Genomic DNA, 17,336 nt, shown 5'->3' with positions numbered 1-17,336 from the left:
AGTGTATGGATGAACAAACGTGTGCCCGCAGTGGGAGTCTGACCTCCGATCCAAGCATTGCTGCAACCAAATCACTTGTAATGTACAAAAGAGGGACTAAACAATAGGAGGTATATGTCACAAACTAATGAATAATAGAATCAGGCATTACACTGTGGCTCTCCCCCCTGTACCTAGTTGCTGTCAAACATAAATGAGACTGAGCAGAGAGCCAAAGGGAAGTGTGGCTCTAGTCCTACATCCATATTTGTAGTTTTGGTTTATGCATAAGGCGTATCCTGTCGATTCATTATGCAGACCAGAGTGTAGCGGGGGCAGAGGCACAAACAAAAAAAAACCCGTCCAAATGTGCTCACACATGCACAGTCAGATGTGCAGATGTTGCACATCCACACGCAAACACACATGTGTTGAATATGCAGACACATGTAACGAGAAGAGAGGGAGACTGTTAATTAACTAGAGCTCGTTAATTCTCTTTGAACCGACAGCAAGGAGGTTTACACACTAATTACCTTGATGACTGAGCCAACCTGTGCATGCACACACACATGCACCTCCTCACACTTCAAACGCACACAGACACACACACACACGTGTATTCTCACAGGCTGACATAACACATCTTGGAGGCTTTGAAAGTCTCACACAGCAGTAAAACACAAACATAAACGTGCAAAGTCTCCCTCATACGCAGGAGCATATGCACGCACACACGTGCGCCACAACATGCGTTTGCCCTGAAATGAAAGCTATATTAGGACTTTTTTTCTCTACACTTCCTTCTGATTCAGATGGTTAAGTTTTCTCCAAGTTCAGACCCATCATGCTTCTGTTTGATTCACATAGATCTGCCAGAAATAACTCCACAATAACTCCCGTACTGTATCAAGATACTAATATGCTTGTACTTACTGTAAATGCACACACATACACATACACACCCACTCAAACACACTCACCGGGCCGTGCAGATGAGTGAAGCTCCCATGTCAGTATTGAACTGTAATGGCCCGTGTCAGATTAAGGGGAAGGTTTTTTATGTCCTCCGTCAAACTCAATTAATATTCCATCAGCCATGAATTCATGGGCCACACTGGACCATGGCCAATTCATCTGTATGACTGTGTTCAAAAGTGTGAGTGTGCGTCTGTGCTTGCACGAATGTGCGTCGACGTTCGTTAGATATTAGGGATATGTCGTGATCAGTCTTTACTGCATTTGCTCAATAATAGAAAGCATGCACGCACACGTACACACACATAAAAACATGCTTTGTGAGTCAGGTTGGAAAACATCAAGGGTGTGCTGGAGCACAGAGAGTGTTCTTTAGAGACAGGTAGAAGCTGGTGAGGCAGGCAGGAAAGTAGGAAATAAAAAGATAAATTTAATGTTCGAGAAAAGGAGATGGAGATGCTTTAACAAGACCATATTGAGTAGAAGTGAAGGCGTATAAAGCCTAATTTGTAAAAAGAAAATGTGAGACAACAATGATAAGAAGCCAGAGGGACAGAGGCAGAGTGTATAGAGTGTACACTTAGTAGAATTTAATGACTAAAAGGTGCCAAAAAATGGGATTTGGCAAAAGAAAAGAGGTTTGTCAATGAGCAAAAGACTTAGAAATATAGAAGATGGAGGATGAGAGAAAAAGAGGGGGAAAAAGGGGGTTAGGGAGTGTAGAGGAGTTATGGGTCAATAAAGCCTGCTGTGGGGAAGACGAGAGGGACTCATAACGAGGTCAAGGACACATCATCGATCGCCACATCATAAAGCTGACTGGCAAGAGAAGAAGGGATGGAGGAGGAGGGAGGGGGGTGAACAAAGTGTGAGGGAGGAACAGAGAAAGGAGGGAGAGTTACAGCTGTGAAAAGCAGAGTTGACTGCAGGATCGTGCCAAAAGAAGGAAGGATAGAGGGGAGAAATAGAAAATAAAATTATCAGGATGAAGGAATGAAAGGGGGCAGCTCTGGCCAGAAAGAGGGTTAGAGGGAAATTGAATTAGATGGACTCATGGCTGAACAGATGAATTCTGTAATAGGACACACACACAGAGCAACCTGCACCAGGTCCCTCCAGTGGTACTAACTCACTGCTTGTCTGTCCATCATGTCCCACGCTTTCAGCATTCATACAATAACCCTAGCCACCGCCTGTCCCTCTTATGTGCTGCATTTACACTCTAGTCACAGAGTTAAGCAGACATGTGTGGTCCCCAAAGGATGAATTCTACTGACTTTGGTGATCCCCCATTTTCTCCCTTCTGATGCCACCGTAACGTTGAAGTTCTGTGAAATCTCTTGACAACGTCTTGATGGATTATCATTCAATTTGGTTCAGACATCTGTGTGCACCTCAGGAGGCATTGTAATCACTTTGATTACAACCTCACTTTTCATCAAGCACCAGGCCTCCAATAGTAGTAACTCACTGCTTGTCAGTCCATCAATTCCCACATTTTCTACATGTATTAAGTAACCCTAGCCCTTGTTTGTCCTTCTTAATATTGCATTTATATTCAAGTTAAGCAGACATTCATGGTCCCTAGAGGATCAATCCCACTGACTTTGTTTATCCTCCATTTTTCCCTCTGATGCCACCATGAGGTTGAAATTAAGTGAAATAATTTGATTTATCTTGTCTAACTTTTCGGTGGATTGTTATTACATTTTGTTCAGACATTCATGCTTTTGAGCACGGTAGCATGTTGGTGTTAGCATTTAACTCAGCCTCACAGAGAGCGTGCACAGTCACATATGGCCAATAAAAAGTGATTAATACATGTAAATTGCTACAAATTGTTACGTAGAGCCCCTTCCATATATGAACTGAACATAACTGATAATAAATGGTTTAATTTTGGTCCACATAAAAATTAAGAGAGCAGATATGTCGTTTTCAGCCATCATCTTTGTTTTAATTAGGAAGAAGAGGTGCATGTTCGGTAAAGGGTTAAAAATTAATGTGCAAAATATGGAATAATTTTTCCACCAGATGGTGAGAAGAGTCTTTGAGGATTCTCCAAAGAGATTCAGAACAGCTGTAAGTGTTGTTAAACGACCTTCTGGCTTTTTCAAAGACTGACGAGTATTTATTTCTTTAAAAATCAAATCCATAACTCTCTGAGTCGAATGTAATGGTGATACATAAGAGGCACCAACTGGGCTGATAATGATCCAAAACTCCACAGTTATTTCTTCCTTTTTTTTTAATATTCTCAGAACAGACGGCTGGAGAGGAAATGAGCGTGGAGAAATGATTTCTCTTGTTGTCTTGTGATCCGAAATAATTATCATTTTGCAACATTATTAGCACAAAAATAATTATTCTGTGATGATGACAAAACATTTTGCCGTGATGTTGAGTTATTATTGTTCTGTGATCCTAAGGAAACACTTTTGACGGCGTGTTAAGTCAAGAAATAGCAGAATTATTTGTGATGTCGACATCTCTGATATCAAAAAAACAAGTTTATTGTGGTGAGATCACACATTTGACTTTTTTCTCATTTCAAGAAAACAAACATGTTTCTTACCCTCTCTGGCTCTGTATACTTTTTCACCCACTTTTTCCTCTATGTGCCATTGCCACAAGTCTGAATGAGTGGAAAGAAGGTTGGACTGCTTCATCTGAGCTAATGCTCTAAAAATACATCCCTGTCTCTCTGTGGAGAAGATGAAGCCACTGAGATTCCAAGAACTGCTGCTTTTCCATTAGACTCTAATATCCTCTTCTTCTCCCTCATTCTTGCTTGTGCTCACCATCACTGCCATCTTTCCCTCATCCCTCTTTCATCTACGGGTTGTTAAGAAATGGCAGGAGAAACAAGTGCTCCGTTAATTTCCCCACTTCTGCTTAATTAATTACGCTATGTTCCTGTCTTCTCTTGTCTTGCTTGTTCGTGAGGTGAAAACGCACCTTTTTCTCTGGCTGTTTGGAAGAAAAAGAAGAATCGGTTCAGTTTGGGCTTTTATTCCAGCCGTCCATCAGTTTCCCTCCAGATTATCCCGAGGCGACGTTCCGAGCTGGAGTTTTTCCGGCCTAATCTGCGTCTTCCCTCTGTTCCCTCACTTCCTCTCTATACCCCGCGTGTTTCAAAGCAGATCTAAATTGAAAGGGTTGTAATTTTGCGAGCAGATAAATGAGTATGTGAGGAGATAGGAGGGATGTTGTATAGAAATGGGCTTCCTGGTGCAGAGTGATCCCTTCAGGCCAGACGGAGTCATTTAACTCTCTCTGATATTCTCTCAGCATGGACTTATTACAGTCTCCTTTTTTTCTCTCTCTCTCTCTCTCTCCCTCTCCCTCCAAAGCGAAAACTGGTCTGCTAACTAGACTGGAGTGATTTGTGTGTTGAAATAGCAGCAGGTGTGATGCTCAGTTTGAGTGAATGATGTGAGTCGTTACTGAATCACCACCACTTCCACGGCAGGATTGGGAGATTTGTCACTTGTAGTAGATGGCCTGTTTGTGTTGACAGTGATGGGTGCAGCGTACAAATAGAGGGGACGCTTCTTCATTTTTTTTCAGTCAGATCCCAATTAGCTTCAACATAGTGGCTGGCAGTTTTCCTTAGGCCAATGTGAAATAATAAAAATGAAAACAAATAGCCATTTCAAATCACACAGTATCAATAGAAGAAGAAAAGGCCTGGAAAACCAAACATTAGAAAATAAGTGAAATTATTTTGCAAGCCGAAGGTTAAACAATAAAACTTTATAACCTGAGAACAAAAAACCTAATCAGAACTGAAAGGATAAGGCTGAATATATTCTATTATTGTTAACAAATCCAATAAAAATACCAAAATCAATGATGCATTACTCTGTCTCTCAAGGGTTTCCAACTTTCTCTCTCCGTGGCACTCAGCCCAAAGCCCATTTGCTCCTTCTGAGGATTTAAATCCTTAAAAGCAAGCCACAAATATAAAAGGGTTTCATTTTTGGAAGCTGTAGTTGTAGCAAACTTTACTCAAACAGAAGGAAATAGTGTTTTTGTCAAGGACTATTTTCAGCTGCGGATTGATACACAGATGGTGTGGTAGGAACCGCCTTAAAACAAACCGCAGTACCCATGTTATTTACAGTGGGCGATGTGAGGGAGGGATGCCTGACTCATTGATCGTTTATCTGACTGAGGTCAGTGCAGGTTAGAATCTATGGCCTGGACCATCACTCGGAAACATCAGTAGCCCAACTGTGCTGTGTATTGATAAATCCATGGTGCTGTCCGTGGTGCTGAAGTAGCAGATGGATTTGTAATTGCAACCTGTTCTCTATAATATTCTCTAAAATATATACTACACAGTATATATTCTTTACTATATTGTAGCCTATATTATATACTCTATAGTATAGTTTCACCTTCATGATCAAAGTGACAAGTAGCAACTTGTATTCATGGAAAAGCGGGTGGATCATGGAGACACACTGCTGCCTGTGGTATGGTTGAGGCGTCCTGCAACAATGTCTCTCTGGAGATGAACATGGGTGTGTGTTGGTTGGTGGTGTAGTGGCAGGGGGGTGCTCCTATTAAGTCATACCCCCTGTTAAATACTCATGTCACCCATTGCGACTGTGTGTCTCATTAATGTGTGTTTAATTGACATCAATTGAGATTGTTGAGGCTTTGGATGCACAGACAAGACTTGTTAATAAAATCAACGCATTTCTGGTTTTGTAATTTCACCGGGGTTTGGTGACAATAAAAAAAAACTAGAATATCACCAGATTTCAGTAGGAAGAGCGATGGCAGTGTCCACTAGTTAATCAATCGCAGATGGCATTGTTCTCCCGGACAGATAAAAGAAATAAAAGTAGCCTAGAAAATGCTAAAATGGGTTGCCAAATATACCTGGGCAGCCCGCCCAAGTAAAACATATGTGTAGGAAACTTTGAATTTATCATTTAGCATCCTTCATTTATTTCAGTAGTCGCACCACAAAGTGTTATTAAGAGTGGACTCTATTATCCATCTGCTACTAGTCGGCTCCATTCCAGCTGAAAAATAAGTGTCTCCAGGCCAGCCAGAGGTCTGTAAACATCAGCCATGTCCAGCAGCATTAATTTAAACTGGGATTAAAAGCCAACCGAAAACTTTGAAAGATGCCGTGATTGGTTGATGACTATTACCCTGAATTGTAACAGCTAAGCTCATAATCAAGTCGAACACGATCAGATAATCTCAATATGTCTTTGCAGACCCCTGCCCACCAGCCTAATCCCCAGATTTAGAAACTCAGATTAGGAATCCTGGATGATTAATCCCATATTGTGTGTGCATGTTCCCTGCAGGGGACCCTTCGCCGGGTGACCTTCTCGGTAGTCAGCCAGCCCCAGGACGGCGGTTGCTATGACAGTGGCCTGGAGGACTCGGAGACGCCGAGCAGCAAGAGTTCATCAGGACCGCGGCTGGGAGCCCTGCCGCTGCCCGAGGAAGGCTACGAGCGGACAACACCGGAAGGCAGTGTGGGGGAAGAGGAGCATGTGGAGAATGGTCAGAGCCAAACACACACACACACAAATCATCTAGTAAACAGCCAATACATGTCATTGAACTCAGTCAGAATTGCGGTCAAGAGGGTCCTAGATATATTTACTTACATATTTTGTCTCCCAAGGCTATATATACTCTATATTGTGAAAGGCTTACACATGTTCCATTATGCACACACTCTCCATCACACACACACACACACACACACACATACAGGCTCTATGAAACCCTGACTTGCAGTCAAGGTCTCAGGAGCCTTTCCTCTCCTCACATGATGTGAATGTGTTTTACAGAATAAAGCAATTGTCCTGCGTGTGTATGCATGTGTGTTATGCGGGGAGCATTTTTGAAAAACTAATGCATGACAGTACAATGTGCCAGAGGCTCATCCGTGGCCTTGGTGTCGATCGGCAGCCCAGGTCTTCCCTTTCACAGACAAAATAGTGTTTTTACCTCTCCTACAGGGTCTTTGTCAAGGATGGAGACAATCAAAAAAAGGCATATTTTTTCTCTTTGTATATGCACTGACAGAGCTGGGACAACAGTGGCAACACACCAAGGTCACTGTGACCTTGGTGGCTGACTGTATTTCTGGGGCTGCTTTTTCAACAGCACATAAAATCTTAAGATTTTGTGGAGTGTTGTCATGGTCAGGTGGAGAGAGGAATTGAAAAGAGAATTCCTTGTGTTGGTTCTAATTATACTGTATAATTATGAGCTGTTTGGTTACACATAAATTTCCTGCTGCTGCTGCTGAGTGCAGGCAATAAACCTGGAGTTAGTCCTCAAAATACAACAGAAAGATTTAATTATTGTATCTGAGGGAGGCCTGTTTTGCTTTTTCCTTTGTTTTCATTCCCCTCCGTGTGTTATATATGTACTTGTACATGTAAAAGATCTTGAAAGTTAAAAAGCTCAAAGTCTGCTCCAACAGGAGCTCTTCTCTCCCACAGAAAGGACTGCTCCTGAAATGCCGCGTCAGTAGTCCCGCCTGTAATACCGTGACTTTGTGACATCACACTACGTCATCATGTCACACATTTGTATAATTAATGCCCATATTCACAGTAGAAGTGAAGCTAACTGGAAGCTGAAAACACGACAAAGACAAGTTGAGCGGTGCTGGGCGCAGGCATGTGTGAGCGGACCAATCAGAGCAGACTGGGTATACAGGGGGGTGGGGGCCTTAAAGAGACAGAAGCTAAAACAGAGCGTCTCAGACAGAGGGCAATACAGTGCTGCTGCACTGGACAGTTTTTTGAGCATGAAAGCATGTAACCCTATTCTAGTAGTAACCCAAAATAAAACTATGAACCTGAAAATGAGCATGATATGTGACCATGCATAGGGCCACAGTCTATGACATGATTCAGTGGCCGTGTAACATAAAGTATATAATAACTTGCATTAACTTTCATACAGTTCAGTTCAGTTCAGTTCTGAACTGAACTGAACTGAACTGAACTGAACTTTCATACAGAAAACATTAAGCACACACACACACACACACACATACAACATATTAAAACACAAGTAGACACAACCCCATATTAAGATGTGCACAATGCACAATTCAGCATGATATGTCTCCTTTAAAACAAGTAAAGCATCTGAATGTGTCTTAGATGTGTATTGAATTCATTACCTTGGACTATCTGTAACATGGCACCTGCACAGTCTCTGTAATTGGCAGGAAAGTCAAATGTATCTCATCCATCATCATTATTAAGTAATCTGTCTGCATTTAACATGATGTCAGTATTGATTCATAAATGATTGGTTTACATAGATAATAACCGTAACCTTTGACATTTGACCATGTGAGACATCAGCATTCAATCTCTGGTGGCCTCACTAACCTTTTGAACCAACCACTCATGGGCTGAAACAGGGCTGATGTGTAACTTAATCATTTCCTACATGTAAAGAAATGTATATTAGTCGTTCAGATCTCTGACAATTATCTCCTCTTTGGCCTCGGTGCTCATTTGTTTTGACTTCCGCTTTAACCTTTTGTGTAATGCTAAACATTGATTTTTTAAAACATTCTTTTGGAGTCAGCAATTTCCATTTTTCTCGCCTTTCTTACTCCCTTTAAATCCTATCCCCCTCCCTTATAACCTTTGTCCTCCATCCATATCCATATGCTTTCTTTTCTTATTTAAAGGAGACATATTATGCTCATGCTCAGGGTAGTTTGGGTTACTACAAGTATAGGTTTACATGCGTTAATGTTAAAAAAAAACACATCAGTTTTCTAATGTTGTCCAGTGCTGCAGCACTGTATTCCCCCTCTATCTGGAACGCTCTGTTTTAACTCCTGTTTCTTAAAGGCCCCTGCTCCTAAATACCAAGTCTGCTCTGATTGATCAGCTCATACACGCCTGACCCAGCATCACTAACAACAACAGAGCAGCTGTGCTAAATCAATTCTCAAGTGTCAAACTAGCCACTATGAATAAATTATTCAAATGTGTGGCATGGTGATGTAGTATGATATCACAAAGTCACAGATTTATAGGCGCTACTACTGACGAGACAGGAACAGATTTTTTTGTGGAGGAGAGGAGCTCCTGTTGATGTGACCCTTTTAACTTTCAAGAGTTTATATAAGTTCTTTAAATGCACAAGAATATATACAGTATATAAAACACTGAAGCAAAGGAAAAAAAATTGTCAATTGTCTTTTGTTGGGACCTCCTTATGGACACATCCGTAGTTCAATTCTGACCGGGTACCTTTGTCAGGCTGCATGTCATACCCAATTCTCTCTCCCCTGTATTTCCTGGCAGAAATAAAAAAAATAAATAAAAAAAAATGTCTGTATTTTGTCTCTTTGTTATGTCCAGATGCCAGACAGCTGCCAGATGTAGCCCTGACAGGAAAGTGTACCAGGGAGTGTGACGAGTTTGGCCACTCTGACACTTGTTGGATGCCCATCCGCCCTTCGCCTCGCCAGCGTCAGCGCCATGGCAGCGACCCCCCTCGACTCTCCACCTTCGCCCCAGGAGACGATAACAACAATCTTCGTGGTAATGACCAGGAGAGCGACAGCGAGAGCGCCGGCAGCGCAGGGAGCTCAGAACCCGGGATGGTCGTCGGCGGAGAAGGCCAGAGATTACCTTTAGTCAACGGAGATCCTCTCGGCACCCTGGGTAGAGGAGACCGCAACAGGAACATGGGCGATCACAACCGCAACCTTCTGAACCGCAAGATGACTTCGGCATCCTATGACACGTTCAGCAGCGCAGGCTTCGGGAGGCGCCAGCCAGAGGAGGAAGGAGGAGAAGGCCAGAACCCACCTGAGGTCATACCACTGACGCGGACAGGTGGCGACTACAAGACCACATCCTGCCTCACGTTGTCACGCCGCGAGGTCTACCTGTGACAGCCTTGCAATGGAGCAATCATCATAACACCACTCCCTTTCCTGAAAAAGAGGGAGGGTTAAGACTTTACTTGGAAAGTCATCAGTTTGGAAGGCCTTTTAAACCTGTGAAGATGTGAAAATGTCAGAAAAGATGTTTTCCAAAAGCTGTATATCAAATTGGAACTTTTGGAATCTGACTAATATTTATAGGCACTTAAAACTTAAGCAAGCGATGCATCAACTCTTTGGGGAGCTCTGACCAGGAGTACTTTCTGAAAAAAAAAACTCTTTTTTTAACAACTAGTGAAAGTTGCCTACAGGCAAATATCCCATTACGCCCATGTGGAGGAGGACAACTTCATCTCTTTCCTTTACCTGAATCCAGTGCATGCCTGACCCTCTGCCTCAGAGGGATCCGTGTGAAGAAGAGAGAGAAGCGAGATTGAGACTGAGCAAATCTTGATGCTATAAATACATACAAGGCTACAGCAAGAGAGACTTGGACTCAACTGCTGGAAAACTCACCGAGATCTTATCCAGTTAAAATAGTTGAAAAGAAGTAACGGGTCTTTGATTGAGTTTTTTGGATGTAATCCAAACCAATCAAACTTTCTAATGCCTAATCGACTCTATCGTAACACAAGACGGGGATATTAACCAATCAAACTGCTAACCCCGCCATAAACAGAGTATCAAAGCACCAACAGTGTGGTCACTGTACAGTTACGCGGTAGAAAAAAATGTGCTGATCTCAAAAATCAGGTATCGTTCTTTAAAAACATAACCGATTCAGAACAAACTGCAACAATGTGAAAAGACTGTTTTTTTTTTTTTACAGTAATCAAATGTAACCATTCAGAATACAAGGTTCTCATAAAGTGTCAGTAGTGCCACCGTGTTCCAGCGTGTTTGAAAATACGTGTTTAATTATTTTGCCTTCACACCCAGTCTGTATGTATATATTGTATGTGTGTATTTGATAAGACGGCAGTGTTATCGCTCTGCTGGTGTCCACAGTTTCAGAGTAGACTGAGGTGCCGAGTTCGCTCACACCTGCAGCATCCTAACAGTGTTCATGCGTCATAAATGTTCTTTCGCACACATGCACACACATAGACACATGCACGCATGCACGCACTTACACACACAGACCTAAGCATGTAAACACAAACTCATACAGTGCATTTACAGAATGTGACCATGCATAGGGCCACAGTTTATGACATGATTCAGTGGCCGTGTAACATAAAGTATATAATAACTTGCATTAACTTTCATACAGAAAACATTAAGCACACACACACACACACACACACACACACACACACATACAGCATATTAAAACATAAGTAGACACAAACCCATATTAAGATGTGCACAATGCACAATTCATATGCACTATGTGTGTATGTGCTCTTAATCATTATTTTTTAACATATTGCCTCTCATTGAACTAGCTGTAGCATTTTGCCTGCTCCCCTCCAGCCAGTATTTAAAAATGAAATGTATTTAAATAATTACTCATCTCTCTGACTGATGTGTGGGGGCTACATTAAAGGGAATTTCAGACATGACATCTACTGTATGTAATGATAAGACAATGTGGGAATATGAGATATTCTGCATACTGTAAGTAGGACTCATAGAAAAACCAAATTTCTGTAAGGAAAAAAAAGGAAACGAAAAAAGGACTCTGCATGAACGAAAGATAATGCTAACTTTTTTTCTCTTTTTTAAAAACCATACGCCTTTTTGGATACCACGCCTATTTGGATACATCTGTACTATATGTGTGTGCTCACGGGGAAATGGAGATAATGACGGCTGCAAGGGAGTTAGCTTCAGTGGATTAAACTGTTCCTTCTTTATCGTGCAGCAACTTTGGGGTAACCTTGGGCCTTTCTCTCAGTTTGCACGGCCCTGCAGTTGGCACGAAGGGTGCCGCAGGCTGTAACAACAAAGAACACAATGTAGTGGGAGCGCAGAGTTCTGCTGCACCCTCTTCACCGCACAGTGCCGACCTGAACACGCCCATACTGCTGTGCTGAACCACGCAGATAACAGACTCCTTCACGTTCGTCCTTCCCAGCAGCTACTGCACGACTCCAGACACACTCTGCTGCACTGGGCTGAAGAGTGGGTGTGGATCGAGGCCAGCACATCTTAATTCCCATCATCAGTGTGTGGTTCAGTGGTGTGATAGGGATAATAGGGTTAGGTCGTCCCTGTGGTCTTAATGAGTTTCCTTTCTCCTCTCGTCTCCTCCCTTGATCTGCACTGATCTCATTAATGTCTGGATAGGCGAATGTAACACTGCTGGAAATTGCCAGTGAGTGGGTCTCTTCATTTTTCTGGTTGTTTTGGATCAGATGAGGCGAAGGAGACCTGCTTGTTAAGGATGTGCTACAAATTACAACATACAAGTTCATAGATCCTTGTAGAGCACAGAGTGAGTCAGAACAGAGAACACTCAGGTAAGATGTGTCTTTAACTTGTTGTTTAACCAACTACTTATGGTTTTGGCCACACACAAACCCACACGCTGTTACTGCTTGACCGTCCCCTCACTGAAAGATAAATCAATGTGTGGAAGCAGTAAAGTACCATGTCGTCTTAAACAGGCTGCGAAATGGGTGTTCTTTACAGTATGTAAGTGATTACACTTTGTATACCTGTATATACCTTAATCTTCACAACTTTGTGGCCGAACCGCTTTTAGACCACTGATGTACTTACTCCCTAAGCCTTCATTACCCCCAAATCCCCAACATGGCTGTTTACTGAGCTCTTGTTATTGATGGGCAGTGCTGAGGATGTAACCAAACTCAACGCATGGAGTTAATCTGTTCACGGAGAGTTCACGTTGAAAAGGGATTGGTGAAAACAATCACAACATCCTGCAGGGTACTTACAACGAGAGACAGAAGGACACATGCTCTTTCTCTGAGAGAAAGAGTTGAGATACATGTTGATCAATCCCTCGGACAACAGAAACATCTAGTTCGTCAGTCTTGGAAAGAGACTCTTGGCACAGCCCTGCCGCTTCAAAGTGGCAGATATTTCTTCAAACTGCTGTTTTAAGGCAGTTTCATTATGGCACCTTTCAAACCCTCCCATCTGGATTTAAGGGAACTTGCTGTACAGGAATCTGTGTGGGTGTGTATCTTTTTTTATACTTGCACGTTTAAACATGAATATGTTTCATTCTTCTGCAAAACAGAGAGGGGAGACAGACAGAGAAGAGCGTTACGTCTGAGATCTTATCACCCACTAAACGAGACATTTTTAAAAACAGATACTTCAGCGCACATCATATACCTGTCATCCCCCTCGTGCTGTTACCCGTATAGCCATGTACAGATAAAACTACACTGTAGAACAGACAACTGGAAACCATAACAGACAATGGCATGCTTAAGGTCTTCAAATCTGCACTTGAGAAAAAATGAGAAAAAAAGTGTTATTTTTATTTTCCTCTTCTTTGTTTTCTTTTCCTATGGGGCTGGCTCTGTTTTTTGCTGCTCCCTTCCTGTAATTACATAATGAACTAATTGCATTTGCTATGACGAGGAGGAAGAGGAGTCGTCGACGAATGGTTTGGTACGAAGATGAATCATGTAAAAGTTTGACTTTGACATTAAAAACTTCAAACACTCTTGTTTGTCTGTTTACTTTTTGAAGCTTATTTCACACAGTTACGATGACATGAATGACAGTTTGGGCATTCGTAAGTATTGCAAACAAAATATTTCCCTCAAGAAACTGACCTGTTATTGGTAGCCAGTCCACACTTGGGAACACTTGCACAAAAATGGTTGAGGTGCCATAATTTTGATACCACTTTTTAAAGGTCAAATGTGAAAGATTTAGGGGCAGAAATGGAATGTAATATTTGTAATTTGTTTTCATTAATGTTTTATCAAATCAAACTAAGAATCATTGTGTTTTTGTTACCTTAGAATGAGCCCTTTATCCTCTTCTAGGGTTTTTCGTGTTTTTCATGTTTAGGGGAGGGTGAGATGTAGTGTTGGCAATATATGTTTCATTTTTAAATCTTATGTGTCAATTTAGCGTACCTTTAGGTTCAATTTTCAGTCTTCCTGGTAATTCCACCACCATCCTCTCCACCGCCTGATATGAAAGTCGGGTCATAAACACATGTTAATATGGTAGGTAGCCTATGACACGCACAAATGTGAATGTATCAGTGTTTCCTAGAAATGTTTATTGCCAAAATTTTATCCTGCCGGCTGGGCTGTGAGATGAGGGATGTTCAGTTGGTTGCAATTCCTTGCTGCATATTAAACATACGTTACCTTTAATGAGGCACCATTTGTGCATAAGTGTTTATAAGTTTCAATCAGTGGTTAATAATACATCAACTAATGTTTCACAGATCCATTACAAGCCATTAATAAGAAAATGGAAAATACTCCACCTCCAGCATGAAACTCTTCTTTTTAGCTACTTCTTCATTTCATTAAGAGGATTCCTTCGATGATCACTAGCCTTCTGGAAAAGTGCTGCAGGGACAATCAATTTTTTAGCCACTTATAAACATTTACAATGGCCGACTTGAAGCACTCCTGTAGAAAATCCTTTATCAATGATTATAAGCTGATGGCTTAATAGAAAGTGAAATCTGATCCTTTATTCATGCCTTACAAACATTTACAACCTAAAGGGGGGCGTATGAGAAAGTGATAGCAAACTGGTGACAAAATGATGTCTACTTAAGGTCTACTTACTTGTTTGTTCAGGACCTCACAGACCATGACATCTGAAACAACCTATATCTGCTAATTAAGACCACGTGATACAGTTGAAAGCTCCAGAGCGGGCAGACATTGAGTGAGACTATATAAACATCTTCTGTTTCCAAGGTCAAGAATCAACCATCAAACTCAGCTTTAAGACCCTTTTCATGCTCAACCAACAGAACCCAAATCCTTCCATTTAGCTGAATGACACGTTGATGCTCTCATTTTAATGGGTAATGTCAATTTGCACCTGGCTGACACGCGTGCTGACTGGAATATATTCCTGGAGTATCACTAAAATGTGGCACAATCCATCAACTTTATCTTTGAAAGGTGAATTTTCTGAACCGGATCCTGCTGCAAGAAAACTTTAAAAATGTATAGAGGGCAATTTGGACTTAGACTTATCGGCAAATGCTTCAGAGGTGTTAACTGCTGCGAAGATTAGTGTGAAGGACTCAAAATGTCAAAAAAGTCCCGCAATCTGTATTTAGTTTTGTTCAGTATGCCACACTGACACCATGTGGTCATGAGTCAGTATTACTTTAGTATTCGGTCACATGTTATGAGCTGTTCACCTTAATTTCAAATTAATTAATTTGGTCATCTTGAATAATGGAAAAGAAAAGGCAGGAGGATAAATCAGTTTGTCTAAATATACTTCAGAAACTCATTCCAAGCTGTGAATACACGTCTTTGCCGGTTCAGTTCAAGGCCATTTCTTTGGAGCTCACTCACAGATACAGCTGCCAGTTTAATTTATAGCAGAGAATGTGATCTCACATGCTTATTCTCCTGTAACAGAATAGAAAGAGGTTTAATGTGACACAATCTGGAAAGGGATCATTTACGAGTAGGACGCTCTTCATATTTCACAATTCATGTCATATCAGATAGAAAAATGGATAATGGGAGAAAAATGTATTTACTGTTCTGTAGGTGTGATTCAGAGCTGAAAAGCGGAGGGGGAAGTGAGAGAAATGTGGCCGCCTGAATGTCTCACATGTTATATTCATTTATCATATAGGGATGAGATAGAGTAATCATGGAAATCTTTTCATTTACAGCACAACCGCCATTATACAGAATACTAAAAGACAAAATGTGCTTTAGTGTTCATTTACCTTCAAATTCAGAGCGGCCAAAAAGAAAAATCTACCCTGATTTCCATTTTAACAGACCAGGAAGTTGGTCTGTTACCTACTAATTCTACTTTTCAAACAGTTACAACTTAATATTCACATCACAGGTCGAATGAATTATGCTGTTTGAGGAAAGGATAGACATTATTAACTTGTGTTTTTCTAGGCTGATGGCTTATAGCAGTGTCACATTTGATTTAGGGCTTAGTTGAAATATCAATTCATGGATTCTAAGGCCATATGATTTGTATCCTCATTATCTGCAATTAGTATAATCACTCGTATTAAAATGCCAGCATGTGTCACATCCAATAAAAGTCTGCTCTCCACTAAAAAATTATGAATTACTGACCACAGTTTTCGGTGTTCGGGAACAAAATGAAAACAGTGCAGACGTTACCACCCCCGAAGGACCAATTGTTCTGCAGCCTGCAATAAAGTCATAAAAACACACATAAAAGAAAAATCGTTAAACCGCACAATAAAAGGTATTAGCAACCTTCTCTGAAACATCAAAAGCATCAGGTGTCATATCAATCAACTTGTAGCCGTAAGTCATCTCATATAAGTGGTGTCCATAAAAAGCTTTGTAAATAAATCACGCTGATTCACCGGATAAATGGACAAGGAGTTGTCTGCACTGCAAAAAAAAAAGAGAACGTCAGTTTCTTTGAACTCTTAATTAAATTCCAGGGATAGACCCGGTGGGTGTGCGTTGTATTGATTTTATAAAGATAGAGGAAAATGTTGTGAGGGAGGCGCCTGGTGAAGTAAACCCCAGAATGTTAACTTCCTCACACACTGTCCAGTGTATCAAATGGTCTTTGGAGTTGGAAGATGCTTTCAGGGGCTTAAGCAATCTTCTTTTCTGAGTGAAAGTGAGCTGAAGTGAATTGCCTTTGAATTGCCTTTACATGCGGAGAGAGAGTGAGTGAGAACCTTGGCCTCGTGTCTTCAAAGTGAAAAGACATAATCGTGTAATATGTTGAAATTTCCCTATCTTACTCATTTGTGCTTATCCTGTCGGGAGGAAATGTTTTCTGATGTCCAGTCAGATAACATCTATAGCAGGGTGCTGCAACCCTCCAACACCAAAGAAGCACTCAGCATCAGTACAGCTGAGCATAAAGCATCGCTGATGTGATAAATTCTGTCAGAGCGGTGTTTCTCTGTTCAGGAAAGCCTCGCAGCAAGGCTGTAAACATTCTTTCTCGCCGATATGCCAGCCGCTTGTTGATGTGTGATTTGATCCTGCCTGTGTTGCTCCGTAGGCTGTCATTTATGTCTCTTCATCTTTTCATGGTCACATCAGCCTGAACTCATCAAAGCTGTGCCATCAGCATTCTTGATAGAAAGGCAGGAAATGACACATGTACTTGGGCAGGATGCAATATGTACGTATCAGCCTGTAACTGCACAAAAAATGTAAACTGTACCACGCTGTTTATCGACATATTCTTAAATCCTTATGAGGTGAGATAAGGTTGACTAAAATAATATAATGTTCTGTCACAGACCTGAGCTCTTATCTTGTTGTTTGCACCATGAATTCCCAAGATAAATAAAATATAT

General features: G+C 41.3%; 1 protein-coding gene across 1 annotated transcript in view; it reads left to right on the top strand.

Annotated features, from left to right (window-relative positions):
* pcdh7a (protocadherin 7a) overlaps positions 1 to 13,517 on the top strand; it is a 44,812-nt gene extending 31,295 nt beyond the window's left edge. The window contains exons 4-5 of the mRNA XM_073467360.1: positions 6,291 to 6,492; positions 9,342 to 13,517. Coding sequence (XP_073323461.1) covers positions 6,291 to 6,492; positions 9,342 to 9,880 — 741 coding nt within the window. The 3' untranslated portion in view covers positions 9,881 to 13,517. The remainder of the gene's footprint in view (positions 1 to 6,290; positions 6,493 to 9,341) is intronic.
* Positions 13,518 to 17,336: the final 3,819 nt, after the last annotated feature.

The sequence above is a fragment of the Pagrus major genome, chromosome 1 (assembly GCF_040436345.1).
Source record: "Pagrus major chromosome 1, Pma_NU_1.0".
Taxonomy (NCBI): domain Eukaryota; kingdom Metazoa; phylum Chordata; class Actinopteri; order Spariformes; family Sparidae; genus Pagrus; species Pagrus major.
Note: the sequence above shows the minus strand (reverse complement) of the source record. Positions and strands in the feature narration are given on the sequence as shown.